Source organism: Rhea pennata, chromosome 2 (genome assembly GCF_028389875.1).
Source record: "Rhea pennata isolate bPtePen1 chromosome 2, bPtePen1.pri, whole genome shotgun sequence".
Lineage (NCBI taxonomy): Eukaryota > Metazoa > Chordata > Aves > Rheiformes > Rheidae > Rhea > Rhea pennata.
The window spans coordinates 50,609,351-50,623,048 of NC_084664.1; the positions used below are offsets into that span (position 1 = coordinate 50,609,351).

The window sequence follows — 13,698 nt, forward strand, 5'->3', positions numbered from 1 at the left end:
CACCTCAAAATACAGGCATACAAATCAGAGATGTAAGTGAAATGTGAGACACTACAAATCATAGGAAAGTCACAGAGACAGTGCTGGGATCCAGACTGATTTTCAAGAAAGACACCAAGAAAATGTAATTTTCAGATCTGTTTGAGATTTCTTTTACTTCAACAAAAATTAACTACATAACCACCTCTCAGCAACTTTTTTTCTGGCCGTCCTCAGCAAGTGTGTTGCTTAACCTCTCTGTTCTCATGTGAGTAAAAGGTAGAAAGTGCTCACTTGGTTCATCAGAAAAACAAAACAAACAAAAAGCCACTATACCATCACAACGCAGTGAAGAGTTTTAAGACAACCTGCGCACACACACACAAACCCTGAAACTGAGAAACCTAAATATCTTTGTTTGTTTATTCGTTTCCCTGCCATCTCTTCTTCACGTACTAACCCTTATTAAACACATCCAAGTGTATTAAGCCACCTTACAACATCCAGGTCAAACCAAATACAAATTCCAAGGGAGCAGAAGCAGAGATTGTGACAATCCCACTAAACAAACTGTCTCAGATTCAGGATTATCTGTCCACTGAAGACGCCATTTCGAAGAGAAGCTCTAAGCCCTGTAATGATTTAAAGAAGTAGTAGTCATGTTTGGTAACTGCAATCACTGCTTGAGAAGACTGTACCAATTCATCTCTCCACAACTTTTCTTCCTTTGAAAAGGAAACTCTGTCAAAAATAACAGAGCAAGCTGCATTCTTTTATCTGTGCCTCACCTACTGCAGCAAGGACATGAACAGGTAGAAAGATAAGATGCCCAAAAAAGTTTGATACACACAAATTCCACATGCTTTTTCCTATACCACCTCCACACAATTAAAAGCTACTTAAAAAAAAAAAAAAAACACACGCATACACACACACACACCACCTACTTCCCCACCATTTCCCTACATTTAAATAATCCTGGTACAGTAGCTTCAAATATTACTGCAGGTCTTGTCAACATTTTCAAGGCGATAAAACCTATGCTGTATTGAGAAGTAACTGTCCCCTCCCATTTAGACTTTTTACCAGAGATTACTATGCTCTTGGCAGACACGGAGCACATAATCAGTCTCTTTATCAGCTGCCAAAGTTCACCGTCTGACTACATGTTTCAGGTTACAAAGCAAGAGATGTTGCCAGTCAGCAGAAAAGTAGATTGTTAGCTATAACTTGTAAAGCTGTCCCAGTGTAAGCTGATAGAGGTCATCCGGCACCACCCTTCACTTCTGCATAGCTTTTTCAATTTCTATTTAATAAATAGTGATGGTAACATCCCACTTAACTGCTTCCCAAGCTTACAGATAATTTTGAAAGTCACCGGTTACTTACGTTTGAATAGCGTCAAGCCCTGCCATCTTTATCTTCAACAGGCGGTCTTTCCAGTAATACCGGGGAATCCGTGAGTAGTGAATGCTACCCGAGATGTAACGGAAAGGTCTCCCATCCTTGACAAAGCAGTTGCAATCATAATCAATCCCAAAACTTCTCTGGGGTATATTCTGCATATATATATAAAAAAAAAGTTACAAAATATAAGGTTCTTCTGCCATGAAAGATATGGAGAATGGTCAATAATTAACAACTCAGGGATGTCTAGAATGGAAAGAACAGAAGATTCAGAGTTAAAATAACTCGTGCTGCATGGCTCTCCACTCTCCAGGTAGCCTGCTGAGCCTAACAGACTTGGCATACACACAACACATTTGCCAGCTAAGCAACAAGGACAGGATTCAGTACTATACCAAAATATGCCACATAAGTTCTCAATTTTCAGCAAGTGAGTTATATAGTAGTATCTTTCTACATTGATACATTTTGCAGTTGCTTACACCAGCACAAATGATGCTGAACTAAATAGGAGAGACTAGTGATTTGGTGAATGCCAACACTTGGCACACAATATTTCAACTCACTGAACTTACGGGAAACACCACCTTATTTCCAACTTAATGTCAAACTGAGATCTAGAAGCACTAGCCAGCCAGGTGTTTCCAAGGAACAAATACCATACTGTAAATGCTCCAGGGCACTGTTATGTGTAGGGTTTGAAAGCTTAGTTTCTAATAAGTAAAGGATTATTTGATAGATCAGGCTGTGAAATTGTGTATGTTTATGAAAGTCACTAAAGATTGGCCACTTCTGGAGATGCAGAGAAAGTGAGAAGGAAGAAAAAGAACATTTACTAAGGCATCTGGTCAAAAATTTATATGAATGCTAAACAAGGTATCATCTATGAAGGCAAGAGTATAATTCAAAATGCAAGGAATATCCAGCACTGCTTTCAATATTTTTGCAGCTAAGCCTGCCCAAAACATTTACAACTAATGAACTTAGAAGAAGCAGGAAAATTAGGAATAAGAATCTGCACTTCCTAAACATAAGGAAAATACTTTAACTCCAGGAACATGGGATCACTCCTCAAATGAGCCTATGACTTTTAGTAAGATTCAAACTATGACCAACAGCAATACTTCTTTTGTGTCAAGTAACTTGCTAAAAAAACAAGGAAAAAATATAAAACTATTTTAATTGCCTGGTCCTATGCTTTTAAAGAACCTTTAAGATTTTCTTTTTAAAAAAGTTGACATCTTACATCTTAACATCTCTCTCACATATTTGCATCATCCTTATAATTCTGTTCTCCACAAACTACTGTAGACAGTTGTCAGTTAAGACTGGCTTCATGTTTTATGACTTTGCATTTGCGTTTTATTAGATTCAATACAGAGCACATTTTACTTTACTTTCTCTGTATTGAAGAAAAAGATCTCTTCAGGAAAAAAAAAGAAAAAAAAAAGAACCACCACAAGGAATATAAACAGCAAAATTGTAACTCAGCAACGGTCAATCAGTTTGTTATACACATCCATCAGAAGACAAGCCAGAAGGCTTGACTGAGGTGGAAACGAAACAGATGTACACCACCACATAGCCCCAGGTGGCCCCAGAGGCATCTACCACCTGGGGAACTCTGCCCATGGGTGAGTAGAGACCAACAGGCAACACAGCTGTGAAGAACCTCTTCCATGAAGCCACTTCTTCCAGTTAACTGGTAAATAATTCAGTTACAGCAGTGTGTACAACTACAGAAAGAGTAAAGAAAAAGGAATAGAAAGGGTGAAATACAGCAGGCATATATAACCATAAAGCTCCAAGTACTGCAACTTCTGGTCAACATCACTACTCCCAACTAGGAGCATACTCTCAGTCCAACACAGCAGCAAAAGGAGCCAGCGCACTGTAAGGCTGTGTCATGGGCCAAAAGTAAAAGAGCACAAAGTGCTCTTTGGATGGAGTACAAACTACACTACCCAGAAAACTACAGAAGGAAATTACTGAGTAAACATGCCTATCCTTAGACTATCAGTAAAAGGAGCAACTGAGTGAGGTTAACACTGTACAAACAGTTGAAAACTACAAACTCCAAGAAGGACAACTGCAGTGAGTCACCACTGTGATATAAGCAAGGTCTCAACAGAAAACCTAAAATCAAGTTGTAGAATGTGTCTTTTAAGTGCCTAACTATCTAAAATACTCTGCCAACACCAAACAAGTGCAACTGTTTGTCTGCTGGCCATATTAAAACACACAGGAAAAGATACTGCCCTGAGCTGACAGAGAAACAAGAACTGTAAGACTGAAGAGACTGCAAAGTATCTGCACAGTGGAAGCTTTTTAAGCCCCAGTTGCACAGACACATTCTTAACGATGCTTAACAAAAATAGCTCCACAGAAATTGAAATAACTCTCCACTAAACAAAAGCATGCACATACCTGGCTTCCATGAAATTAAAGCCTTAGAGTGCTAAGAATATATTGCCAAATGCTGTGGGACAAAAGTAACTCAAATGTAGGGGTCCTCCCTTGGAAATTATGTTGTTGTAATAATTCCAGCCTGTTAAATCTCAACTAAATTATCATTGCAAACAATTCACACATGCATACTGATCTGTTGAATTTTCTTTCAATTTAGACAAAGTGACATTTTGCACATCTTTAATTTATAGCCTACATCTCGATTCCTGGGGATATTGCACTAGGATGGGAATGTTCTATGTATATCCCATAAGGAAACCATTCATCCTTATGAACAGCAAGCAGAAAACATTTCACATTCTTCTAGCATTTGCTACTCTGGGGCACTGTGACAAGTCTTGGCATTAACACAGAGCTGACTGCTTCAGAACTATTGTGAGTAAATGAAACCCAGGACCCAGGTGTAGTAACACAATTCTACAATACTACTATTAAAAAAATTTGACCAGGAGAGACCATTATGTCTGCAATCTATTCTGGCTTGACTTCTTGGCTTTATATAGTGTTTTTAATTTTATCTTGCAGATAAAACTATTAAAAGCTTTGGAAATTACAAAAAAAGTCCAAATAAATTGCTGCTGTTCCTCTCTCTAATTCTCTCAGATTAACCATATGAGGCCTATGGAAGAGACACTTGCTTCGTTTACGGCAGACAGCTGCTGAGAGATGTTGAGCATTGACTCAGCTGTTTACATTGCTCCACTCTGAGGACAGATACCACTGGCAGAGAAACAAGAATTTCTTCAAACAGTAAGAAGAAGGTATCAGTTATGGAAGTGATCATCACCGAACCAGGTTAATAGTTAAGAAAAATGCTTTTAAGGCTGCAAATAAAACTGTAAATCACCTTTCTTGTACATAAATCTAATGATACAGTACTATTAAAAAAAAAATAAGAACTCAGATTTATCTCATTCACTGCCTGTGGTGAACAGACCTCCTTTATTGTCAGTGTGTGACTCTGCCCATTATTTACGCCATGCAATCTAGGGCTTTCAACAAAGACAAAACAGTTCTCATCACAAATTAATGCCTGCATCTGTCAATACTGTATATTCATAATTGTGAGGCACACCGCAGGAGTGAATTCTCTGCATTTCTCTAGAAGATGGGGTAGTAGGTCTACTAGTTTGGTAAGCAGATTTAACAACTTAACCGTGCACTGCTTAACCTGTCAACTCATTCATACCATATCAAATTGATGCCCAGCTGGAAATTTAAGCCCTTGGATACATTGGTTTAGTGTTGCACCTCATACGTCCAGCGCATACTCACATGGAAAAGGGCAAAAACTGAGGAATGCCCTTTCTTACACCAAGTGCTTGTTTTTGCAACCTTAATACTCTGAACAGTCACTAATGTGTATTTTTTTCAACTTAGAAAACACTTTTCATACAGTGGCAACACTTAACTGTATTAGCCATTTAACAGTGGCTAGAATCTCTTGTTCTCCAAACATACAGGAAAGGGGAGGGGTTGTTTGTTTTTTTTTCCCTCTTATTTGAAACCAAGATAAATGTGGATACAAATCCTCATGAGCCCCTCCACCTATGAAGATTCGTAGTATCTCTTACATAGATCATTCAAAAATTCTCCTCTTCAAAGCTCTTCCTCCACCCAAAAGTTGTATCAAAAGTAACGAAATCAAGAAATACAAAGTCACGCATGTTTTTTTCTGCTCCTTCCCAGAGACTCTGTAATATCCTTTCTCTGCCCAGGTAGTGGTTCCTCTTCTCTGCCCCATATCCTTATCCTTTAACTTGCATTTCTTCCCAATAGTAGGCACTGCGCAAATTTAATAGTGGCCTTACCTTTCTCATTTTCCTCTATGCCTCACTTAGAAGTGAGGGTTTCAGATTACACAAAATTAACCAGACTTACAGTAGGTAGCCTTTTGCTGGTAAACAGAATTTGTGGGTTAAAAATGTTCTGTGTGAGCTCCTGCAATAAATACTGTTACAAAATAAAAGATCAGTAGAGGCATCTTTCTTGACAAGTGAATAAAGTTTTATTAGATCCCAATTTTTAAAGCATTTGTTATACCACACTTAACACGCTTTCAAATCCACCTTCCACTGACCATACACTGTAATAAATAAAACTTTCACAAGTGATTATTCTATACTGATATTATTCTGACAGTGCTTAACAGTCCCCCCCCAAAATGAACTGGCCTTGTGGTAGGAAGAAATACATATTATTTTGGTTAAGTTCTCCAAAGCATATACATTCCACACAAAAAAATTACTGAAAAATTACTGAAAAATTACAAAATAAGCAGCATAGCAAATTCTTTGATCTGGAATACCAAACACAGGTCTAGATCACACACATCCAAGTATAACTGGGACAAGTATAGAAAAAGACTTCAAAGACAATTAGAGATTGCTTTCTTAGATTTTAGAAAAGGTTAATTTCCTCTATCAATAAAAAAAAGGCTGATAATAGGATATTTTCCCATTTATACTTACAAAAAAAAGGCTTTGAAATGTTTTGGCCCCAAAAGAAAACATTTTAAGTTGTAACTAATCATTGAGCAAACTAGCTTTGGGGGGAGTTAAAACAACAACGAATTACACTGGAAGAACTCTAAATAAACTTTGAAATCATTGCATGACCACCTTTGCTCCGAAGAGGTTACACAAAGAGCTTCATGGAGGAACACATACACATAAAGCAATGCAGAAGCCACCTGTGCATTCATTAGGGCAGGGGGAGGACCACTTCTAGCAAGGCTTCTGCTCATATTTGAACAGAATGAGGAGAGAAATAAAAAAACGGGGAGAGGGGGTTGATATTGCCACTTCACTGGAAAACTAGCACTATCTACAGCCGGTCCTGACAAAAGCCTCCTGATTAAAAAGACCTAGCTAAAGAATTAGTCTGCTTATCACAGTTATAACCCAAAGTGTAACAAATGAAAATTAAATTCCTGGACAACTGGTCTAGAGGGAACGCTCTACACTACTAGATGTGGAACACAGTTTTTAACAGCAGGCATTTTGACAAGAAAAGAGAGGCCACAGGATATCAGGCATCTCCCTACATAAGCCCATTTGACATCCCTAAGTCATTGATGGTAAAAGAAGCCAAAAAGACCTCCCACAAAGACAATGAGTAGTGCTAAATACATGTGGAAACTGTATGATGCTTAAGCAGATACTGCTTCAAAAGCATTAAAAACAGTTTACAAAATTATCGGTACTGTGAAACAGAAATGACTTAGTCCAGCAAGTATACAGCTGGACTGCTCAGATGTTAAATTTTCAGACTAAAAGAAGGCTGACTTCCCCAGCTCTTTGACCAGCTCTCCAGTGTGCATACTATATTTGCTAGTAGGCTCTTACGGTATTTCTCAATATTCCTGTGAGCAAAAATGGAAGATGTTCTTACACACCAGCAGAATACAAAAATAGTTTAGTAAGTAGAAATTTAGGCTTGGGAGGTTGAAGGCAGCAGAAGAAATGAAACTTCAAAATTTCACTTCCAGGAAAAATGCACTTTTATATAGCCTATGGTACTCCTCCCTTCCCCGCTACCCCCTAGCAAAATGACAAAAGCTGAACAACAGAAGTTGTCTGGTTCAGAATCACATCAAAAGGCAGGAGAAGACTGAACACCCCAGCTCTGGTCTTGCTGTCCTTGGGCTCCCAGATAACCACTAAATCCTTACCCTGTGCCACTCAGCTCCACTTGAGAGAAGCCCCAATACCAGTGGGAGGGGGCAGGAAGGCAGAGCACGAAGCCCTGCGGCTGCAGATGCATGTCCCAGGGCCAGAGGCAGGGGCAGGATTACCTTGTTTGTGGCATTTCAGATAGCTACCCTGAGGAGGAAGGGGGGGGGGGGTAGAAGAGGAAGTAAAGCAAACAATTTCTTCGGCCTAAATAATATCTGCTCATGAATTTGCGTTCTGGTTCTCTAACAAGAGCATAAAGTTAGGAAAGTAAGAAAGTTTTTATTAATTTTAAGTCATCAAATTTCCCAGAATTATATTAATTTATGTCAGACCCTTCTAAGAAAGGCAGAGAAATTCCCCGTTCCTCATTATCTTGTGATAGTTGTTCTGTTGTGTGTTTATCAGAGAACTAGGATATCAATATGCAAATACTATTAAGGGAAGTTACATTCTGTGAAGTTTAGTTTTCCTAAAAAGGACACCACTTACTTGAAAAAAAAATTCAAAATTTCAAGCATTAACATATTGAACATAATTTTCCAGTAGTCTCTCCTTACTCTTCTAAGAGAAGAATCACACACACACACAAAAAAAAAAAAAAAAAAAAAAAAAAAAAAAAAAACAGAATGTGGAGAAAAGAGGCTCTGTATGTCACCTTTGGATTTTGTGCCTTGTAATGAAGAGGTACTGAATGCTCAGACACCAATAGAATTTCTGTTTATTAAGGGTTTGCTTTTTATATGCTTTTATTAGGGCAAATTTCGTTAAGTAATTACTAGGTGCCCAGTCACTCTAGGAAAAAGGCCTGCAGAAACACAGCTACTTCCATCCTTTAATACCAGTCTCCCAGGTTTTTGGCTGGAAAAAAAAAAATCTCAAGACCTGTGGAACACAGCTACCTGATACCTTATTTTATGGGTAAACAACTCAGACTGGAAGCCCCACTGCATGCTTCAGATAAAATACTGGAACAGAAGCTCTAGAGATACCTGTCCCAGTCAAAAAAAAAAACATGCTCTTTTCCACTAACATTTTTAGAATAAGGCTTCTACAGCTTACATACTCAACAGACACTCTGTAGTGTTTTCTGCAAAACATGCATGTGTAATTTCAATGCAAGAGGTCAGAACTTCACCTGTCTAACATCTAATAAGGGCAGATGCCTACACATAATAAGGTAGAGAGTAGAACATTAACTAGCCACGGGAAACAGATATTACTAAACATGCACAGTACAGACATTATCTCATGACATCAGTGTTATCTTTAAATGCAGAACCTCAATAGCAATGAACTCAAAGAATTTTCTTCAGCATTTCAACGTGCCCCTGATTTGCTGAATAGGCCTAATACAGTTAGTATTTTCCTCCTCAGACTTAACAGAAGCTGCTGGATGTGTCCACTCTAACACATCTCTCTGACTTCCCTGAAAAATGATTTGCTTCCAAAGTAAAAGAGCCAATATACTGACCAACAAAGATGGCAGAAGTCAAGGAGAACGCAGAATTATTTCTGTTATTTCAGCCCTGCTGCCCAACCTCATGGGTATGCCAAAGTACATCGTCCCTGGGCTGACATAGACAAAGGTGTTCTGCCCAACTCTGTACAAGCCAACAAAGAAAGGATTCAGAAAATAAGCCCCAGCATTTAGCGGGAACATCTGCCCTCCATGAGTATGGCCAGAGAGGATTAAATTTATGTCTGGTCTCTCTTGAAGGGCCCATTTTGCAGCAACTGGCTGATGAGCTAACAGCACTATTGCATGCTCATTGCTACAATCACTGAGAGCTTTTTTTAAATCCATGCCATGCCCTGAGTAGCGTAATACATCTGCCTCAATATCATCGACGCCAGCCAGGCAGAACCAGTCGTCAGTGCTCTTTGGTGAAACAATCTTCACGTTCTCATTGTGGAGTGGCCGAATGTTAAATGATTTCAACAGTTCAAACCAGTTGCCAACATCCGATGTATAGTACTCATGGTTTCCTGTGACAAAGTAAGTCCCTAAAGGGGAATTAAGTTCTCTAAGAGGCTCAACAGCAGGTTGTATGATATCCACTTCTGAGTCAGTCAGGTCCCCAACAATCACTGTGATATCTGGTTTCAAGGCCTTAACCATTCTCACAATCATGGCAAGCTTCGTCTTCCCAACTGTAGGCCCCAGATGGATATCCGAAAGCAATACCACTTTCAGATTATTCATTGTTGACGGCAGCTTGTGAACTGGAACCTCCACTGAATTCACAGTCGGAGGCTGGGAAGCATTTAACAGCCCAACAACAGTCAACACAACAGTCAGCACGACTGCCAGAACTGGCTTTATTGCTGTTCTGCTACTCTTATTGCTGCTTCCTGCCTTAGCACCTCTCCCAGCCAAGAATTTATAAGCCTGCTCTACAGAGCCTAGAGTGAAGAGAAAGAAGATAAGAATGATATAGGCCCCTAGGCAAGTGTAGGCAGCTAAAGAAAACAAATAGGGCTCTTCTGCAACAAGAAACAGCATCGTAAAGAAGCTTGAATGTGCCAAGGCTAGAAACATCAACACAGCTATTTTCCACGGCATGAAACAGAAGGAGCTAGCAGCCGACGACCTGGAGAACACAGTGACTGTGCTTCTCCACACATGGCGAGATCCTATCAACATGAGTGCATTAGCAAATAGTGCCATCTGCAATCTGAAAAGCCAACGTCGTGTCTTAAGCTCCAGTTTTTCTGCCAGGTAGCTCCGTGATAGCATCGTGGAGAAGAAAACCACTCCTGCAACCACTGCAGCCTTCACTTCAAGGGGCAGTTGCTTGAAGGAGATCATCTTTGCTTCCTGACAGTTCCCTTCTGTTCTGTAGGAGTCTCCAGTAGGCAATAATGTGGTTATGAAGGGATGCCTTGGGTCAACAAAGCCTGCAACCAGGAACCAGTATCAGCCTTTTAAAAATATTACATACATCCCCTTTTTCCCAGACTACAACCAAAGAACTATTATTGTGCTCAATCCACCCAGGAGACTGGGCCATGCAGAATTACTATGATAAAAGCAGAGATGTAGTGACATAGAGCAAATGAGATATCTGAAAACACTGGATTCTGACAGCCTAGTTCTAAGCTTGCTGTTTGCACCCTGAAGGGCCCCACCCCAGCTTCTTCTTTTTTTTTTTTTTTTTTTTTAATATATACAATGATTTCTGGAAACAATCATTAGAGTATTTGAAAACCCTGTACATGTTCTGTGACCAAGTTGCTTCTCCTGTTAACTCAGTGCGTGTGCTTCCTGTTGCTGTTCTCAAGCAGTTGGCTCCACCTCAAAAGCAGGTATCACTGTATGTCAGCCTTACTGAACGCAAGAGGTTTTACTAACATGTACTACAGTAGCGAAATCCTCACCAGAGTGACTACCAGATGCAACTGTAGCCCTAGAAACTGCAGATGATGTATTAGGAGATATCCTTGTCTTGAGTTGTAAGAAATACCCCGAGTTCTCAAAATTAGTAGGAACAGTGAAACCCACATTATGTTTTGCTGCTTACTTCTAGCATGTGTATGGTTCCTAAGACCTGACACCTATTTCAGCACATCCTTGTCTATCAGGATTCAATTAGTTGAAAATGGATTACATCATCACACATTGTTTCTCTTCAGAAAGGAGCAGTAAAAACTAATGCATGCCTACTCCCAGATTAAAAACAAACAAACAAACAAACATCAGTTACGCTTGAATTATACCGGAATTCTCAGTTTTCCTTCGTATTTTGCTCAGAGTTCAATGTTTCTACTCTGCTACAGTTTGTGTATTTTTATTTAAAATAAACTCTGCTAATTTATTTTAATCAAAGAAGAAAAAGCATAGAAGGTCTTTCATTACCTACAATAGGGAGCAAGTTTGTTTGAGGTGATGCAACTACCTTAGGTCAAGCCACATTGCAGTAGGTACTTACTTTCAAAACACTTTCCGTCTCTCAGTCCACTCTTAGCTAGAGGAAAAATAAGCAATCATTACAGTCAAAAATACTACAGAACTAGGGCATGAAAGCAGCCTTGCAGGGTTATGCAGTGAGCTCGAGCTTATAAACCTACAAACCGAGGTGGGCCAAAATGGTAAACTGTAGCTTTCTTAAGCTAATTTAAAAACATTAATATCGTGGTGAAGACAGACCCTGCTATATTTTTAAGGACCAAACCAGGATTTTGCGAGACTCTCTCTCACACAGAATGGTCACGTTGACAGAAAAAGTCTCAACTCCTCAAGCTCTCTTAGCTGCTACACCACCATTCTTTAAAGAAAAAAAAAGGTACTATTTTACATACTTGCTTTTACAGAAAATAAAGCTAGGAAGACAAGAACATAAGAAGTGCCCTACTGGGTCAGGTCCAGGGTTCCTCCAGACGCCGGGTTATATTCTGTCCCAAAAGCAGCAATAGGAAGTGCTACTTAAAGAAATCGCATGACCCTGGTCACTCTCTGCAGTCCACATACCCCTGCAGTAGCCAGGGCTGTTACATTAGGTATGTTAGAGGGCATACGCCTGCCTAATCCTTTTAGTATGTTATTTACGAACCTAGTGTCTATTAATTTGTCTAATCAGTTTTTGAACCTTTTGATATGGTCTGCTTCTACAGCCTCCTGCAGCAGAAAATTCCAGAAATTCACTATCTGCTTTATAAAGTACTTTATCCATTTTTAACTTATCTATTAGTTTCACCAAGTGCTCTCATTCTAATACTACTAAAGTTACTATCAGTTTTCCATTAGTTATATTCACCACCTGAGTCATAACCCCACCTCTCTCCAAGATCATAACATATTCCCTTTGACATATGGCCCTCACAGATCTCTGATACTTTTCACATTGCTTTGACCCTCCTTGCATCACTCAGTTAAAAATATGCATCAAAATAACTCTAACAGTTTGCTTCAAACATAAAGCCCAAATGCCAAAGCAGGGCTCCCACAACACTTGTAAAGATTAAGGATTTCCCCAGGGCTTCGGCTAGACACTGGTACAGGAACAGAGAAGCAACAAAGTAGGCAATGCTGAAATGAGGCAGAAGGGGAGGGCATATCTCCCTCTTCCCACACGCCTCACAAACAGCAAGTTTTCCCGCATGATCACCTAGTGGAGTGCAGGTATCAGGTAATTACAGCTCCGTTTCCCTTCTGCCGTCCCACGGGTTGCTTGGTTAGGCCCAATGATACAATGTTTTGGGAAATAAAGTCTAAACGGTGGCAGGAGCGCACACCTAGCAGAACCGTTTCAGCCAGCACATGAGGGCAGCAGAACTATCCAAAAATAAATAAACAAAAAAAAAACAAAAAAAAACAAAACAAAAAAAAAACACACACACACAAAAAAAAAAAGCGTCCAAGGTAATCTGTCACCTCCACAAGCAAGGAAGCACAACACCTCTCCTTGAGTAAAGGGAGGCAGCTCTCAGCACTTCCTCCCCCAAATAAAAGTCGGCTAAGAGACCCTCAGCCACTGGGGGGGGGGGGGGGGAAGGAAGCAGCCAGCACCATGCTTCGGTCCTCCCCACCCCAAACCTCTTCTCGCAGCCGCACCTCCGCCTGACAATTTCCACCTAGGCGCAGTAGGAAAGCCAGGCATCTACACCCCAAATAACAACAGCCATGAATCATAAACCACTAGTGAATTAATAACGAATCAGAGCTAATCGTTACTGGAAAAAAAAAAAAAAAAAAAGAAATAAAGAAAAAAGCAGCGCAGATAGCAGCCACCTTCCTCTGGGGACGCACAAGCCGGAGACGAGGCCCGCGGAGGCGGCGCGGCCCCCCGAGGCCGCTGCCCCGGCGCCCCTCAGACCTCGCGGCGGCTCCGTACGCCCCCCCCCGCCCCCCGCCCCCTTCCCAACGGTCGCTCCCAACCGCCGGCAAAGGGGCGGCGGTGGGAGACGCGAGCCGCACGGCGGCGGGAGCGCTTAGGGGGAGGCGAAGGAGGACTCACCGCGGCCCGAAGGAGCGCCGCCAAGCCGGCCAGCGGGAGCAGGAGCCGCAGCATGACGGGCGGCAGCGGGGCGGGAGGAAGCAGCGGCGGACAAGGCGCTCCTCGGCCCGCCGTCCCACGACACGGCCGCGTCAGCTGACTGCCCCGCCGGCGCTGCTCCGCCCCGTGCCGCCGCCCGACCGCCTCCGCGCGACGCGGCGTGGGGCCTGCTC

General features: G+C 41.1%; 2 protein-coding genes across 2 annotated transcripts in view; both read right to left on the reverse strand.

Moving 5' to 3' along the window:
* The window catches only part of GLB1 (galactosidase beta 1), a 46,493-nt gene extending 32,890 nt beyond the window's left edge, over window positions 1–13,603 (reverse strand). The window contains exons 1-2 of the mRNA XM_062569471.1: window positions 13,487–13,603; window positions 1,369–1,538 (exon numbers count right to left, since the gene is read on the reverse strand). Coding sequence (XP_062425455.1) covers window positions 1,369–1,538; window positions 13,487–13,540 — 224 coding nt within the window. The 5' untranslated portion in view covers window positions 13,541–13,603. The remainder of the gene's footprint in view (window positions 1–1,368; window positions 1,539–13,486) is intronic.
* Window positions 1,456–10,482, reverse strand: TMPPE (transmembrane protein with metallophosphoesterase domain). The gene is made up of 2 exons (XM_062569472.1): window positions 9,004–10,482; window positions 1,456–1,538 (listed from the first exon to the last, which is right to left on the reverse strand). The coding sequence occupies exon 1, from the start codon at window positions 10,339–10,341 to the stop codon at window positions 9,022–9,024; it is 1,320 nt and encodes a 439-aa protein (XP_062425456.1). The 5' UTR covers window positions 10,342–10,482; the 3' UTR covers window positions 1,456–1,538; window positions 9,004–9,021.
* Window positions 13,604–13,698: the final 95 nt, after the last annotated feature.